We start from the raw sequence: 17,009 nt of genomic DNA, 5'->3' as shown, positions 1-17,009 counted from the left end.
AAAAACAAAACAAACAAACAAACTTATTGAACGAAGTTTAGACCAATCAAACTTTTACTCGTGTTGTGTTTTCATTCTTTATCTATTTCATATTTCATCAAATTATTATTTTCCATCTCTCTCTCTCTCTCATCAAGTACTTGCTAACCCCTCATAGTTCCTTGCCATCGTCAACCTTGGTTTGTTCAACATCACCATTTTAGGCCCTTGCTTGTTCACAATCACAATCCCTTTTGAAGCTTCAATGTCGATTTTCACTCAATCTACACCTGTTTGTTGTTGTTCACCTTTTTGTTACTAAAGGCTCATATGTTTCGTTCATAACTCCATCTCTCTCATTGTTTAGTGTTTGTCATTCATTGTTGTTTGGCTTTTTGCCACTTACTAAAGGCTTATATGTTCCATTCATAACTTCATCTCTCTCATTGTCAATTGTTTGTCATTCATTGTTGTTTGGATGTTGAATTTTGGGTTTGAATTGTATTTGTCTCATGCTAGGTTTTTTGTTTGATGATTTTCTTTATTAGTTATGACCATGAGTTCTTGGATATATATTTTTTTCATTTACGGGAAATCTATATCATATATATAATTAATTCGAAAATCTTATCAATCCCATGAAAGTAAAGTGCAATCAATTTCGATTATTTCAATGAACGAGAACGAGTCCAAAGATTTGTCAATCAACATGATTGGGTCGAGTGATATGTCTACCCTAAATCCGAGCCCAAATTTTTTTTTAATGAAATCCGAGCCCAATTAACCCATGAGGCTATTTTCCTTTTTTATTCAATGGGGGGGGGGGGGGGAGAATGTGTGTGGGTATATTGCAATTTAGGGTGTGTTTGAATACCACTTAGGGTCCGTTTGGTAATGTTGTTCTAGTAACATTGTTTGTATTTTTTGGAAATATGTGTAGGGAAAAAAGTGTGTAGAAATACGTATAATGTTGTTTAAAAATTGAAAACTGTTGTTTGAGTTGCAATACCAAACACCCCTTATTTTGCTGAAATTGAAAAATTATTGCTAAAAGTACTATAAATAAAGGTAAAAGTTTGTTAAAATAATATAATGCTGCCATGAATGGTGCCAAAAAGTGCAGTGACCCATGAATAATAACAAAAATAAGCTGAATAGTGAAATAATTTTAATTTTTCATTTCAATCCAAACGCACGCTTAATTGCACAAACAAATACATAGAGAGTTTTTTTTTTTTTTTTTGAAAATCATACATAGAGAGAGTTAATACTTAATATACTTCTAGTAAAAAGTAGGAGGAAATGAGGGGCATATACGTAGATTGGAAATGAAAACAAGGTTACTTGGAATAGTCACAGGAGTTAAATGGTTTTAATGGGATTTCGTCGTGGGGTTCTAGAACCAGAACCAATCGAAATTCTTCCTGACATCATATATAAGAGGAGCTCCGGTTTTCATTACGACCCTGGATTTTCTTCCTCATCTCTCTCCCTCTCTATCCGCAAACCCTAATTCCAAGTCTTCCTCTGTCTCTCTCTCTCTGTTTCAGCTGCAATAAATAAGATCAGCAGGTAATTTACGCTACCTTCTCTTCCTCATTCACCAACTTTAGCTGAGTCTGTGTTGTTTTTTTTTTTTTTTTTTGTACTGTGTTTCTTGTATTCGGCAATTTAATGTAATGGCGCTTGAAGTGTCATTGATTTGTTTAATTCTGTTAAATCGAGCTGGTAGCATGCTAGATTGAATCGTTGATACTGATTTTGATTTCATTTCTTGGTCTTTGATCTTAATCCTAGGATAGATAGGGAAATCCGATGTTTTGCATGGTCTGGTGCACGAATCTGTACATGTTTGCATGTCTGAATTTTGTTGCGCTTTTGATCTTCTGGTTTTGTCGGTGATTTAGATATCATTTGATGCTTTTGTTTGGTTGCTGACAAAGTGAGAAGAACAGGAAAAACTAAATTCTGCTGAAATAGTTGAGACAGATTTGTCTGAGTTTGTTATTCATGTTATTTTTGGAATCTAAGAAATGGGGACTATTGAGGGTATGGATTTGAATGCAATTTTATTCGTTGATATTGTTAACCAAACATGTACAGATTTTATGTGAATCATTTGAAAATGGGTTGAATTTAATGTTGGACTTGGATGAAATATGTATGTGGCTTTTCCAAATTTTCATTATGGATTTGGGATTGGATTAATACTGAAGGTGTAATACTGTTGATGTTTTGTTTTAGCCAGAATGTAAATAGAACGGTTGATTTATGTACGGGGAGGATTATTCAAATTTTGGGTGTGAGGCAAAATACATAATTGGAGGAACGATGGAAGCTAACATATGTGATGTTAATCACTTGGATTCGGATGTCCTTTTGCCTCCACGAAAGCGTCTTCTTGCTGGATTGAAAAAGCAAAGCTCAGAAGTCGATGGTGCTTTGCATCTCTCTCTAGTTGCTTCTTCTTCTTCTTCTTCTACTTTCACGTCTGCATCTGGATCTGCATCTGTTTCCGGTTCTGCGTCTGCTCCATCTTTTGCGTCTTCAAGCGATTATGTAACTCGTCTTAACAATCTAGTGAGTTCTCATCCGAATAATCCTAATGTTACACCAGAGGAGATAATTGAGGCCTCGAGATCAGCAGCTATTGCTGCAGCTAAGGCTGCAGAGACTGCAAGAGCTGCAGCCGAAGATAAGGCTGCAATAGCGGCAAAAGCAATGGCTGCTGCCAAGAGTGCTTTAGATCTGGTTGCCTCATTTTCTGAAGAGGCAGCCAGTAAGGAAAGATACCTGAAAAAAAATAAGCAGAAGAAGCATGTCCCAGTTCAGCTCTTGTACAAAAAATACCAACCAATTGAGAATAACAAGACCGACGAAGAGTTGGCCCGTACGTTGCATCGAGCTATTAACAGCTCTCCAAGAATCTCAAAGAATTCTCCAAGTTCTGACTGGAAGGGTCATAAACACAGGAAGCCTAAAATCTCAGCAAGTCCTGAGAAAAGTAGGGAATCCAATGGGGCAATCTTATCGGAAAGAATCCCAAACCCCCCATCCATGTGTAATGGTCATGCTGTAGCAGGCAAGGTCACTTCTCAAGGATCCATCCGAGAGTTATACACGCTTAAAGCAGATGAAAAGGCATGCAAGTCTGATATAGCTGGCCAACTAGAGATGAATAACGGGGAAGCAGAATCAAGTCAGCCAAGGGATAAAACTTTGGAAGATGTGTGTGCCACTGGTAAAAAGAGGGGAAGAGTGAAGCTAAAAAAGTTGCCCTTAAGCATATTTAACTTTAGGGATCGGGCAAACCCCAATGGCAAGATGAATGTGAGTTCCCCATTGACTGAAAAGAATGTGGACGGCCCTACTGCTAGCAGTAAGCCCTTATTTTCAATGGAACCTTCAGCTGATGGTGTGATGATGCCAATTGGGGCTGCACCACCAGTGTGGAAATGCCAGGAGTTCAAAGCGCCTGCATGTGTCAAACAAAATAAAGTCATGCAGTCATGATGTTCAAATTGCTACTGCGATGGAAGTTGATAGCTGAGGTAGGATTCATGGTGCTCTTTCTATAGAAACGGCTTCATTTGATTTATCTTTTTGCTCAATTTTTATGGCTTTGTAATGAACTTATAACTGAATGTAAATTAGATATTTAATTGTTTGCATCCGTGCTTTACAGAATAGCAAAGCTTGAAGCTAAGATACGAGTGATGCAATAATTTGCATAATATCTGATGACAAGTTGCATATTCATCCCGGTCTTAGATCCAATCATAAATGAACAATACAATCCAGGTGTCTTTGGTAATGTAATTGGGGCAAATTAATTCTTTTCTTTTCTTTTTTACACCTTTTATAAACTGAAAGTGAAAGCTATGCATGAAATTATTGTCAGCAGAGTAATATATTTAACATTTGATGTTAATTATTACACCTGCAACAAGTTTACATTTTGAAAAATGGAAACACTGTTGGTGTGGTGGTTACTTCACTAGTATAAATGTTTATAGAGCGTGTACAACTTGATATCACTTGACATGCCTGGGACATCAAGTTGATACTCAATGTTTGCAATAGAAGTTGATACTTGTGAAGTCTCAAGCGTGTCAAGTGATATCAAGTCCCTAGGACACTCAAATAATTGTAAAAAAAAAAAGAAAAAAAAGAAAATGGAAACACCTTTAATATCACATATAAATTTAATGAAGACAGATAAAAGCTTTGCTTGAATGAGTTTTTGTTTCACCTCGAACGAGAGTATACAACTTTAAAGAGCATTTTCAACTTTGTATTTTTAACCCTAAGTTGCCTTAGTGGTTTCTAAAGCCTCATGATATCTTAGGTTCAAAACCTCTCGCCAACATCTTAGAACTATCTCTATGGGATTCCTTTCTGTAACAACTTGGTGCGTGAAGTCAGATACTCAAAGAGGTTAAGATATTCTCAATTGTCAAAAAATAAAATTAAAAACTTTGTATTTTCACACAATAAAGGGGAAAATACACTCTTCCAAACACACACGACACAAGCAATGATGTGAAATATCATTTACAATTAAACTTTTAGTAGTGTAATTTACCAATGTACCTGATTTTGTATCTTTCACTTTTAATAAGATTTAGCTTATTTTAGAAAAAATAAGTTAGATACGTGTACAATTGAAGTTTGATAAAACTAGGTCTTGCATGTTGTCATTTTGCCGTATAGCTCTCTTATGTATTACTATGAAGTATGGATACTGGCAAAACATGGAGACATGATAATTTTTGAAAAAATAGGACACGGTGTAGCGAGACATGTCCATTGTAGGGATGAAGGGCCCAAATATAGGTGTTGGGCCGTGGGCAGTGCTCGAGGATTTCAAGTAGCCCGAGGACAAATAGATACTAGCGAAGGCATACAAATTAATGGGCCGTGGAAGAAATCTGGTCGTAATGAACAGGAAACATTGTCTGAGGAGAAATACCTCCTCGGCTAAGTAGAGTAGAGGTCAAAGGTCCGACCATCCATCAAGAACAGGGCAACAAGCAATCTTTCTTGGAAGGATAAACATCAAAGAGGGATGAGACAAAAAAGAGTTGAGAAATATCTGAGAAGAAAGTTGCTACTACTGCATTGAATGCTCTGCATTTAACCTTCTGACCGCATTAATATGGAAGTGATACCTGAACAGTAACTTTCATCTTTATAACTACCTCCAAAGATTTCAGGAAAGGGTTGATGGGACAAGTTTCAAGAAGATTAGCAATCTGACCTACACGTGGAGGGCTAAGATGAAAGAAAGGGAGGGAATATAAAAGAGAAGAATCCCATTACAAAGGGGATCATCAGAAAATCTAGAGAGAAATCACTGTACACTCAAGAATTGTAATTTGGTATAAGTCTAAGAGAAATATATAAGAACAGACCTTCTTTGGACTTGGCCGAGGAGAACTTTTCTTGTTTAAAACTGTTTGCTTTATTCTTTGCAGTAATACTAACCTACTATGATAATTGTCCATCCAACTCATTGAAAATCACTCTCTAACAAATTCATTGTTTTGGGCTCTTTGGGCCATTGACCATCAGTTTGGGCTTTGGGATTAAATCGTGCCCTTACATCTATTAAATATATTTTTATTTTCTATATATTATTAAAATTTATTTTTCATATAATGTTAAATATATATCAAATTAAAAGAAATAATGGATAATAAAACAAATCCATTACTATTAAATGATGCTTACAAATTAGACTACAAACCAAGAATAAGGATATTCATTAATTTCACATACACTCTTACTATTTAGAGCATGAAAACTTTCTTTGTTTTATGATAAGGTATTTGAATTCTCTTATTTTGTGTCATGATCGTGTCTTGCATTTTTTTAATTAAAAAAAGGACATGGCTAGAACACACAAGCAAAAATATCCTAGAAATGTCAAGTGCCTGACATTAATACAACATAGGAATGACACTCCTAATAAAGTGTCCGTGCTTCTTATATGTATAATACATAATTTGTTTTTTATCAAGTGCATAGTACTTTTATTTTAGAATGTAATAAAGAAGGGGAGTAATAAAGATTTATAGAGTGAACAATTAAAAAAATAAAATTATTCTATACATTCACTATACTATGCTTACATATATGTAATTTCCATCCATATATGCCGAGAGAAAGTGTAGTATATTGTGTGCACTAACTCTAGAACTTTCATAAAAAAAAAAAGCACAAAAATCCACTTCCTCCGAATCTGATGTCAGTCTGGCAACCCCACATGTGGTTCTATTTGATTTAATGTTTCTAAAAAAGTTGGAAAAAGAAGTCAAATTAACAAAATTTACTCTCAGGGTATCCAACGATACTTTGTTACAGAATACAGTTTAAACGAAAAAATTAATGGTTGAAGCAGCAAGAGCAAGAGACAGAAGAGGTTATTCATTGGTGATTTTGCGGCTCCCAGTTGGCTGTTGTCCTGTGCTGTATTTCTAAGTAAGATTGTTATAAGTGTCGGTTGCTATAATTATGGAATATGGACTAATGTTGTTTATTTGTCCTCCGGTTTCTAGTTCTATTTGGACTAATTGAGATCTGTGTCTCTCGAACTTTTAGGACAACTAAAATATTGTTCATCTATTTTTAATTAAGATTTTGCTAATGTGTGCCCTAAGAGCACACAATAATTAATTATTTTTTAAAAATAATTTCTTAAAAATTGAAAAAGTATTAACAACTTTTTCAATTTTTGAAAAAATGTTTCAAAAAATAGAGGATTTAATGTACGCCTCAGACCCTTCAGACCATTTTAATTATATGATAAAATTTAATTAACTTATTTCAAAATTGATGGATAAAATTTTAAAAATTAGAGTTACCCTAACAAAATCTAAACATCTTAATTCCACTCATTGATTATTTATGCCCCCCAAAAAAAAAAAATCCTAAAAAAAAGAAGAAAGTTGTTGTAGAAATGGGGTGATCTGCTAATTCATGTGAGAAAATGCAAATGGTTTCTCTATTGCTAGCTGATGCTGTCCCGTCATTGGTCAATTACACTTAATAAAAAATATCTAACAAACATATCAGGGATTCATGACGTGTATTAATTTCATACGACAAGCGAAAAATATTAGGTGCAAGTCGTTGTTCCAAATACACACGTTAATTAACTTCTTTGAAATTTGGAGAAAATTTTTCAAACCCATTACGTGTTAATTGAACACGTATACACTTAATCATATGATCATTTGTTTGTTTAAATAATTTAATGAGTCGGTTGACCCGTTCGAAGTAGCTTATTTAGTTTGAAACTGAAATTTTTTATTGAAAATATTGTAAATAAAGTTAAAAGGTAGTTGAAATAGTACAGTAAAATTTATAAATAATATTAAAAAGTGTAATGAGACCTATAAATAATAATAAAAATAAATAAAAAATAAATTTTTAAGCCAATATAAAACACACACTTATTAATATAAATAGACAAATTTATGAATCGTCATTGTCAAATTAACTCTAATCGACTATCCGTCACAACCGTACTACGTTGCTTGACAAGCAGAATTTGAAGAGGACCCACATCATTTTGAGAGTTAAATCATATAGTGCAAGTTGCCTCACAAGTGCACAGGGTCCCCAGTGCCAAAATTGCCAAATCTTTTCCTTCATAAATGCTATCTGTACTTGGGTCACGTCGCATGCTAGCTCTTCCCTTGTTATTGAAACAGTTCTTTATCTTTTTTGCTTTCGAGTTTGCAAATCTCATTGAGAAATTTTTTTTTTTCCCATATATGTACTATTGAATTCCCGAACTGAAGCTATCATCATCATTCATCACATCTATGACTTTCTGGCATTTAGTAATTGTATCGACCAATTTTAGATGATATTCATATTCATAGCAATTTTTTTCTAAATAAGGTGGCCATGATTAAGACAAGACCATCATCGATTGCTTGTATTATATTTGGCAATGAAACTTTACAGTACATTTAGGTGTTCAATTATTTTCACCCTGTTTAGGGTATGACTTTTATTCCTTCATCTGAAGATAGCAACAAAGTAAAGTATTAGATTAGAACATTAATTCTTGGGTTCTATTGAATTAACTCATTAATGTGTTCAAAGGGTGAAAAGTTTCAACTAGCTGCTCTTTGTAATGGTACTACTATTCATGGCCTCATTCAAGCCCAATATATATATATATATATATATCATTTCTCATTACGGCAAAATCTAAATAAGCACCATATCCAGGAGACATTTTATTAAAAAAAAATACAATTCCCTTCCTTGCAGAGAAGAGTGATTAGTGCTGCAGTGAGAAAGACTAAATTGATTTAAATGGAGAATAAAAAAAAAGTAAAGAAAGACTTAAAATAACATTAGTAAAAGTAGGGGGAAAAAAACTCAGTTAAGGAGGTAACAAAAAGTAAAATTTTGGATAAAATAGAATAACAAAAAAAATACATGCGATCAATCTTGATTAGCCTGTTGAATATCCATAGCCAATTCTGAAATTTTGGAATCAAAGTTGTTTTGTGATGGCGGTTGTGGCATACCATTCCTTGTGGACTTTAACATGACAATAATATATGAAATCCATACATACATAATTTTGTCTCACAACCTGTTACTCCAAGGCACATTCGCCAATTGCTACATTAAGGATGCAATGCAACCAATATGTAATAAAAAGCCACAAGGTCAGTAATGATGCATATAAAGCTAGCTCTAACACTGAAAAGGAGCCACTGTCAATCTGTCGGTTTTTCATTCTCTTTCGAGTCCCCAACTGGGCATGTATCTTAATAATGCAATGCAAAAAATTCACTCATTAATCATTACAGGTGGAGAACATAGATATCAATTGATCAGGTTAGCTACGTACAACCCACCAGAGTATCTATAATTGCAGTAAAAAAATATCTTGCTGCATCATTTCCTCACATGAATCTTACTATTTTACATCTTATAGATAATAAAAAAATAAATCTTATTAGAATTGTAACAAACCAAAAAATAGATCACAATCAATGGTCATACATGTGGAGGGAGGGACTTGAAAGTCACGTGGCTGTGTCAACACCTTTCATCCCTTCTTCACTTACCCACCTTAATCTGAAGGTTGCTCATCCCAACATCCACATTTTTCAGATTAGCTTCATCTTTCATCCCATCCTGAGTTGAATTCCTGAGATTGAGCCATGGGTGTTGCAGACACTGCTGAGCAGTTGGTCGCTTCTCTGGTGCAAAATCGAAAAGCGGACAAAGAAACTCTGCTAACTCACGAGCATCATTCTCTGAAAATTTGTATTTATCAACCAGCAATCGATCAAGTGGCCAGAATTTCAGCCTCCGAATCCTCTTTAGATCCCCATGTCTATCAAAGTAATCTTTGGACCGTGCTCCTCCAATAGCTATCTGCCCACCCAAGCACAAGAGAAATGAAAATCAAAGTTATTGGATATAGTAACCATGTAAGGCCAGCGGCAGAATAATCTGCTCACCTTCCGAGGCATCTTTCCAAGAAGTTCCATCATTAGAGCAAGGTGATCCTGAAACCAACCAAATGAAAAGTACCGTTAAATTGCTATATCTAAATATGCTCAGAAAGACATTTGACATGAACATTGCTAATTCGCAAAATGATTAATTGATAATAACTAACGTTGCAATTACCATTTAGATTGTCAATCAAGAACTAATTTGTTAAAGGGAAATGCAATTCAATTTCTTTCCTTTTTTAGATCATTCCAAGGAAGTTGTTAGGTGGGTATCAATGACATGAAATTAAGGTCACTATATGTTAATAATTAGGAAAGTCATTCTTGGAATATATGCTGCTCATAATCCCTAGAAAGAAACCTAAAGTCCAGTAAACATCCATATTAATTATCACACAATCTATTTCAGTTAGAAGCTTTTTTTAAATTGCTCATCTTCCATCTGCCACACCAATGATATGAAAATTCAAAATCAGCTTTTTAAGACATGCTGGTAAAATGGTAATTCATACTTATGCCACACCAAGAAAGGAATCCAAGTCCAGTTAAATATAAATTTGTATTTATTTACATATGATTATATATACAATTTCTTTTTTCTTCCATATTTATCTTCCCATCCGCTACCTATCTCCTGCAGGAATGGGGGACCATTATGAAGAAAGGGAGAAAACTTTAATTGTTATTTTTTAGGCTCACCACACATGGTACCCTTTAATTTATTTTTTTCCCCTGTTCCCCTTTTCTTTGGGGAGGGGGTAATGAGTGGGATGTGATATGCCCCAAAAGGCTAAAGCTCATTACTTAAAAAATAACAGAATGAGTGAAGAACAAGAAAACTCAAATTTTACATTAGTCAGATATGGATATATATATAAACAGAGAGAGTCATATTGTTGAATTAAATTTTCCATTATCCTTAATCTTCCTTTATTTGCTATTTCCGTTCATAACTTCCAAGATAAATAATGAACTTATTCAGTCTAACAGATTATAATTCCTAAGGTGCTGCATATTGCAATGGATCAAACAGTAGGGGGAAAAAAGAAGAAGAAGCAAACCATCCTACCTCATCCTCACTAAAGCCTTGCCCGCCCTTAGGACAAAACAACATGTCACCAGTAGCAAGTTCAAATGCAGTGCAAGCAAATGACCACATATCAACAGGGAAGGAATACCCCGCTTGTAGCACAACTTCAGGAGCTCTATACTGCCTTGTTTGGATTTCTTCTGAGAATGGCTTATCAGCCCAACATGCATTTCCAAAATCCACAACCTTGCATCTCATATCAATCCCATCCAGGTTCCTTCCAGATTTTGCAGCTCCTCCCATGGAGGCTCTTCTTTCAGATATCTTAGCAACTGCTCTCCTTGCTCTCCTTTTCAACTTTTTTTCAATGGTACTCGTAGTAACCCCACCATTTGGGTTCCCTTCAGGCTTTTCAAGAACTGGTGTGAGCCCAGACCTAACTGGGTCCTTGGTAGGATCAATGGTAGAAATGAGAAGAATATTTTCTGGTTTAAGGTCAGAGTGAATTATACCAAGTTCTCTATGCAAGTAATCCAGGCCTATCAAAATGCACTTGCAGAGCTCCCTAACTTTATTCAATCGCAAGCCTTCGTATCGGTTATACCTGATCAGCCCAAGTATGCTGTCACCAAGAAATTCAAGGACCATGCAAAGATGCTGACCATTTGGGCCGGTATGCTTAAAGTGGTCCACAAGTCGCACAACATATTTCGAATTTGAGGGGTCACCATTGGCAATAGCCGAAAGGACTTCAATCTCATGAAGGGCAGCTTCAGCAAATTGAGCTGCACTTTTCTGAATCTTGAGAGCCACAAAATCCTAACAAATAGATTAAAAGTAAATGAGACTGAAATAGATGCAAGAGTTATAGTCTTGCCCAGAAAAAGGAAAAAGAATCAATATTGTAACCTTAGCCTCAAATAGTAATGATTTTTAAAGTAGGGAAAAATGACATTGCTTGCATTTACATTTTGCATAACCACTTAACCAGACAAAACCATGTTAGTCTATGTGTTTGAGGAAACCTGTCTACAATAATAGTGGCTAATTCAGATCAATTGGTAACGTAACTAAATAGATCATCATTTTATTAGATCAAAACTGAAACTCATATGTGGGTTCCAGCTAACTTGACTAATAAACTCTCCTAATCCTCAAATAAGGGACTCTGGGTTTGAACCCTGTCAACCCAAAAAAAAAACAAAAAAACCCAATTGGTATCTTGGGCTATTTTCAAATCATATGGTATCTATCAAATGAAAACTGAAACAAAAATCTGGTATTAAAAGTTTAAACCTTTATAAGCACCCAGGTAGTTTCATGTGAATTGAATTGTTTGTTATAATATATAACACCAAGAGGGAAAGAATCCAATATCTCTGGCAAGCATTTAATCCATAGATACAGACAAAAAAAAAAAAAAAAAAAAAAAAAAAAACTGATCCAAAAAACCATTAAATTCCAACGAATCAGGTTTGATAAATCCAACACATATATTTTCACCGAGTGAATGAAAACAAAAAAGCAAATACGTACAGAGGTGCGAGTGTCATAGGCGAGCCATACGGTGGAGAATTGACCCCAACCGAGCTTTCTCTGAGCGATGTATCGGCCCCCGGCAAATTGATCGCCGACTCTCACAGCATGGTATCCTCCTTTTCTGTACCAGTCCATTGCTTCCTCATCTTCCTCTGACCCTGATGATGATGAACACGACATCTCTGTCTGTCTCTCTCTATCGACCGTCTGATCTGCTTTGATTTGATTTGATTTGATTGGATTGGATTAGATTCGGTTTGATCCAATTCGATTTTGTTTTTGAGATTTCGAGAAGACCCACAAAGAGAAAAAAAAATGAACAAAGTTTGAGAGAGGATGATGAGTAGTTCTGTTTTGTTGGTTTTTCTTTCTTTGTTTCTTTTTCTTTATTTGTGTGCAGTTAGCTTTTTAATGCTTTTTGTACAATAATAAGGCTCTTCTTTCTTTCTATATTTTTTTGAGTATTATTTGGAGTTGTTGCTGTTGTAGATATTATTTTTTTTTTTAGGTTGTGTTGGGTTGTGTACTTGTGTTGTGTGGCCTTCAATACAAGACTCTCTCCACTTTTTTCTCTTTATTTCTTTCCCATCTCTCTGGCACTGACTGGTGGTGGTGTGGTGTGGTGGGGTGGCTCTTTCTTTTTGTGCCTAAGCTCTCTTCTCTTTCATTCTTACTTTTTTTTTCTCTTACTTACCCCTTTTTTAGTTCTTTTTTGGTATGGTCCTTTCCAATTTTTTTTAATTTCCCTGTCAAAATTTCTTCTGTTTTTTTCATCTAATTATTCAAGGACATATTTTAAATTTTTAAATAATATAGTATTGAATATATTTTTTAAAAAAATTTAAATGATGAGATATTGGATATATTATAAAAAGGTTTAAAGATAATGGACACCACATTTTTCTTATCAAGAAAACGCCACAATAGCTTTTACAATATTTTCACGATGGTTATTATATAGTAACTTATTATAATTGATGGTAATAATAATATCAATAACAATGTGTCTTTGGCATCATTGTTTTACCTTTTATTTATTTATAATTTATTATGAAACATCATTGATTTACCCTATAGCTATTTTTATTTTTTGAGAAGGAAACCCTATAACTATTTAGAGTAAGAATTTGACCAATTAGGTAACGAAGGTGGAGTGGAGTGATCATATAATGTTTAGGAGCAGTTGATCTGATCCGTCGATGTTCCCAATGATGCGCGTCGGCCACCTGCCTTCTACTATTGGTTTTTTTAGTCTTTCCTAATTCCAATGCTAACTATTTACACGTTTTTTTAGTCATCCTTCATCCCCCATTTACACGTTTAGGGCCCATCTTCCTGTGTCCTAGATATGGGCCCTTTATTCAACAATAACCAATTTCAACCCAAATTAAAAAATCGGATAGTATCCTTGAAAGTTGAAACATAACCTTTTTGGCTTCACACTTACTTTTTTTTTTTTTTTTTCTCTAGAAAAAAGATCTCAAACTTTTATTGAAAAAAATTATTCATGATTGGTAAGGAAAACATCATACAAGTGTGGAGGAACATCTTTTATTTACAAAAAAAAAAAAAAAAAAAACCATTAATATGTCTTGCATGTTTAACTAGGTTATAAACTACAAGATTGCCTAATTTACGAGTATATGAAAAAGAGATATTATTGAAGACATCTATAGTAGGTTGTATCGAAGTAAGGAGGTGACCGAAGGAGGCAAAGGACCCTTCTTCATTTTTTAAGGGTATTGATTACCACCTCAAAATCTCTCTCAAGAATAACGGAAGAGAAAACATGTTCATGAGCAAAGAGAATGGCTCACATAGTTGCCATAACTTCAACATCATCAAATGAAGGGGGAAGAGAGATTTTTTTCCAACAAGGAAGCTAGAACCAGTCCTTGATTGTTATGAACCACAACCCCCATGCTTGCCTCTTTTGAGTCTTTAAAAATAACTCCATCAAAATTAACCTTGAGAGAGGGGGTTGGAGGGATCCACCTGATTTGAGATGGGGCTTAAGGCCCAGTGGCAACGCCACGTTATGCTAAGGGTGTTCCTAGGAATACCTTGACTTGAAAAAAAAAATTTATATATAATAATTAAAATTTTTTATTTGTTTACCCTCTAAAAAAAAAAAAAAAAAAAGCCCCAAAAAAAAATTTGCAATAGAGCAAAATAACGAACGGGGCAAGCCCAACAGATTACAGAGGAAGCAAACCCACAGATTCTCCAAAAAAAAAAAAAAAAAAAAACCAAACCCTAATACAGAGAAAATTACTAAATCAGAAACCTCAAATCAGTAAATCAGTACATCAAAAATCAATAAAGATAAAGCAAACCTAAAAATAGAGCAACACCTTCCCTTAGAAGTTAGATCGGTCTAGTCGCAGTCCAGAGCACATCGTCGCTCATCGGAGATCGCTTGCACATTATCGCACATCGCTCGACGGTCACTACCTCAATCTCAGCCTTCACTCTTCAGGCCTCCCTGCTCAGCTGCTCCGGTGCTCCCTCAAGGTATTTCTCTCTCTCTCTCTCTCCCTCTCTCTCTCTCTCTCTCTCTTTATTCTTTAAGAGTAACTTTATCTGAACTGTGATTGGTTGAAGCAGTGAAGCTTTAACTTTATTAATATTTTGCCTATTTTTTGACTTTTTGAGTTTGGCTTTATCTTATGATTCTTATCCGTTGGTTGGTGTGTGTTGGTGTTGGTGTTGGTTAGTTGGTGAGATCAGTGGCGACTTTAGAAATTTTGTCTAGGGTGTTCCTATTTCACTTTGAAAAAATTTCGGGTCATCTTAGTCTATTTCGGGTGTTTCGGGACGTTTTGGTAAATACCGGCCGAAATTTAAGATTTGGCTGGTATGAAATTTGTGCTTTAAAAAAAAAATGTTCTTAAAACCAAAACAAATTTGTATTCTGTACACCAAAAAACCTTAAAAGGAAAAAAAAAATGAAAAGAAAAGAAATGAACAAAGGTACCTGTACAATAAACTATAAGTTTATTTGAAATATTAATAAAATTATTAATTATTGTTGTTTAGTTGTTTTATTAATTTGTTTTTCTTTTATAAACTATAATTTGTTATATTGTTATTTCATTAATTATAAAATTCTTAATTGTTGTTTAGCCTAACATAATTTAATTTGTTTGTCTTTTATAATATATTGATTAATTAAATTATTAATTGTTAGGATCATGAGCCAGTTGCCAATCAAAAAATTTCACAATCACAAATCACAATAACATTACACTAAAAGACAATATCTCACCAACTGACCAACACCAACACACACCAACCAACGGATAAGAATCATAAGATAAAGCCAAATTCAAAAAGTTAAAAAATAGGCAAAATATTAATAAAGTTAAAGCTTCACTGCTTTAGCCAATCACAGTTCAAATAAAGTTACTCTTAAAGAGAGAGAGAGAGAGAGAGAGAGAGAGAGAGAGAGAGAGAGAAATACCTTGAGGGAGCACTGGAGCAACCAAGCAGGGAGGCCTGAAGAGTGAAGGTTGAAGCTGAGGCTGAGGCAGTGACCGTTGAGCGATTTGCAAGCGATGTGTGACGATATGCGATGATGTGCTCTGGACTGCAATTGGACCGATCTCTGATGAGGGGCGACGATGTGCTCTGGAGTCTGAACTGCAACTAGACCTATCTAACTTCTAAGGGGAGGCGTTGCTTTGTTTTTAGCCTTTTAGGTTTGTTTTAGCTTTAGTGATTTCTGATTTACTAATTTGAGGTTTCTGATTTAGTGATTTTCTCTATATTGGAGTTTTTTTTTTTTTTTTTTTTTTTGGAGAATCCGTGGGTTTGCTTCCTCTGTAATCTATTGGGCTTGCCGTGGGCTTGATGTTGGGCTTACCATCCGTTGTTTTGCTTTGTTACAATTTTTTTTTTTGGGTTTTTTTTTGCTTGAAAGTAGAACAAATAATATATATATATATATATATATATATATATATATATATATTTTAATTTAAGGGTGTTCCTATTTTTTTTTTAAGGGTAAACAAATAAAAAAAATTTAATTATTATATATATATTTTTTCAAGTCAAGGTGTTCCTGGGAACACCCTGAGCATAACGTGGTGTCGCCACTGGGTGAGATATTGTCTTTTAGTGTAATGTTATTGTGATTGTGAAATTTTCTGATTGGCAGTTGGCTCATGATTCTAACAATTAATAATTTAATTAATCAATATATTATAAAAGACAAACAAATTAAATTATGTTGGGCTAAACAACAATTAATAATTTTTTAATTAATAAAATAACAATATAACTAATTATAGTTTATAAAAGAAAAACAAATTAATAAAACAACTAAACAACAATAATTAATAATTTTATTAATATTTCAAATAAACTTATAGTTTATTGTACAGGTACCTTTGTTCATTTCTTTCTTTTCATTTTTTTTTTTCCTTTTTTCGGTGTACAGAATGTAAATTTGTTTTGGTTTTAAGAACTTTTTTTTTTTAAAGCACAAACTTCATGCCGGCCAAATTTTGAATTTCGGCCAGTATTTACCAAAACGTCCTGAAACACTTGAAATAGACTGAAATGACCCGAAATTTTTTCAAAGTGAAATAGGAACACCCTGGACAAAATTCCTAGAGTCACCACTGGCTTGAGCAAGAACCTGGGCGAATACTTGGGCTTCATACTTAACAGTTAGGCCAAAATATTATTTACATCCTTTGAGTTTAGGGTTACTTCTAAATTAGTTCATTAGCCTTAAAAATTTAAAATTTTACCATAAAAATAAAAGTCAATTTGGACATTTTTTTTCAGTATGTTCAAATATTTTCGTTAACCCAAAAAAAAAAACTTAATTTTGAACATAAAATAGAAAAAAAACGACATCATTCTAGGAGGTTAATAGGAGAAAAAGAAGGAAGACATGTCGTACTTAATGTAGAAAGCTCCCAATGTGACAAAAAATAAGTAAATTATTGGAA

At 34.1% G+C, this 17,009-nt stretch overlaps 2 protein-coding genes across 3 annotated transcripts; one reads left to right on the top strand and one right to left on the bottom strand.

Annotated features, from left to right (window-relative positions):
• The first annotated feature begins 1,350 nt into the window (after positions 1-1,350).
• On the top strand, positions 1,351-3,830 carry LOC126690425 (uncharacterized). 2 transcript variants are annotated; one of them, XM_050385565.1, is made up of 3 exons: positions 1,351-1,551; positions 2,224-3,530; positions 3,665-3,830. In XM_050385565.1, exon 2 carries the CDS (start codon positions 2,251-2,253, stop codon positions 3,490-3,492), a length of 1,242 nt encoding a protein of 413 aa, XP_050241522.1. In that variant the 5' UTR covers positions 1,351-1,551; positions 2,224-2,250; the 3' UTR covers positions 3,493-3,530; positions 3,665-3,830. The 2 variants fall into 2 exon arrangements, with proteins under 2 accessions (XP_050241522.1, XP_050241520.1); XM_050385563.1 differs by lacking the exon at positions 3,665-3,830 and having other exon boundaries at positions 1,352-1,551; positions 2,228-3,650.
• A 4,887-nt stretch (positions 3,831-8,717) lies between these two features.
• Positions 8,718-12,699, bottom strand: LOC126690424 (uncharacterized). The gene is made up of 4 exons (XM_050385562.1): positions 12,043-12,699; positions 10,546-11,325; positions 9,480-9,527; positions 8,718-9,393 (listed from the first exon to the last, which is right to left on the bottom strand). Exons 1-4 carry the CDS (start codon positions 12,223-12,225, stop codon positions 9,073-9,075), a joined length of 1,332 nt encoding a protein of 443 aa, XP_050241519.1. The 5' UTR covers positions 12,226-12,699; the 3' UTR covers positions 8,718-9,072.
• Between the last annotated feature and the right edge of the window lie 4,310 nt (positions 12,700-17,009).

Source organism: Quercus robur, chromosome 6 (genome assembly GCF_932294415.1).
Source record: "Quercus robur chromosome 6, dhQueRobu3.1, whole genome shotgun sequence".
Lineage (NCBI taxonomy): Eukaryota > Viridiplantae > Streptophyta > Magnoliopsida > Fagales > Fagaceae > Quercus > Quercus robur.
The sequence above is the reverse complement of the archived record's forward strand: the minus strand, read 5'-3'. Positions and strand labels throughout refer to the sequence as shown.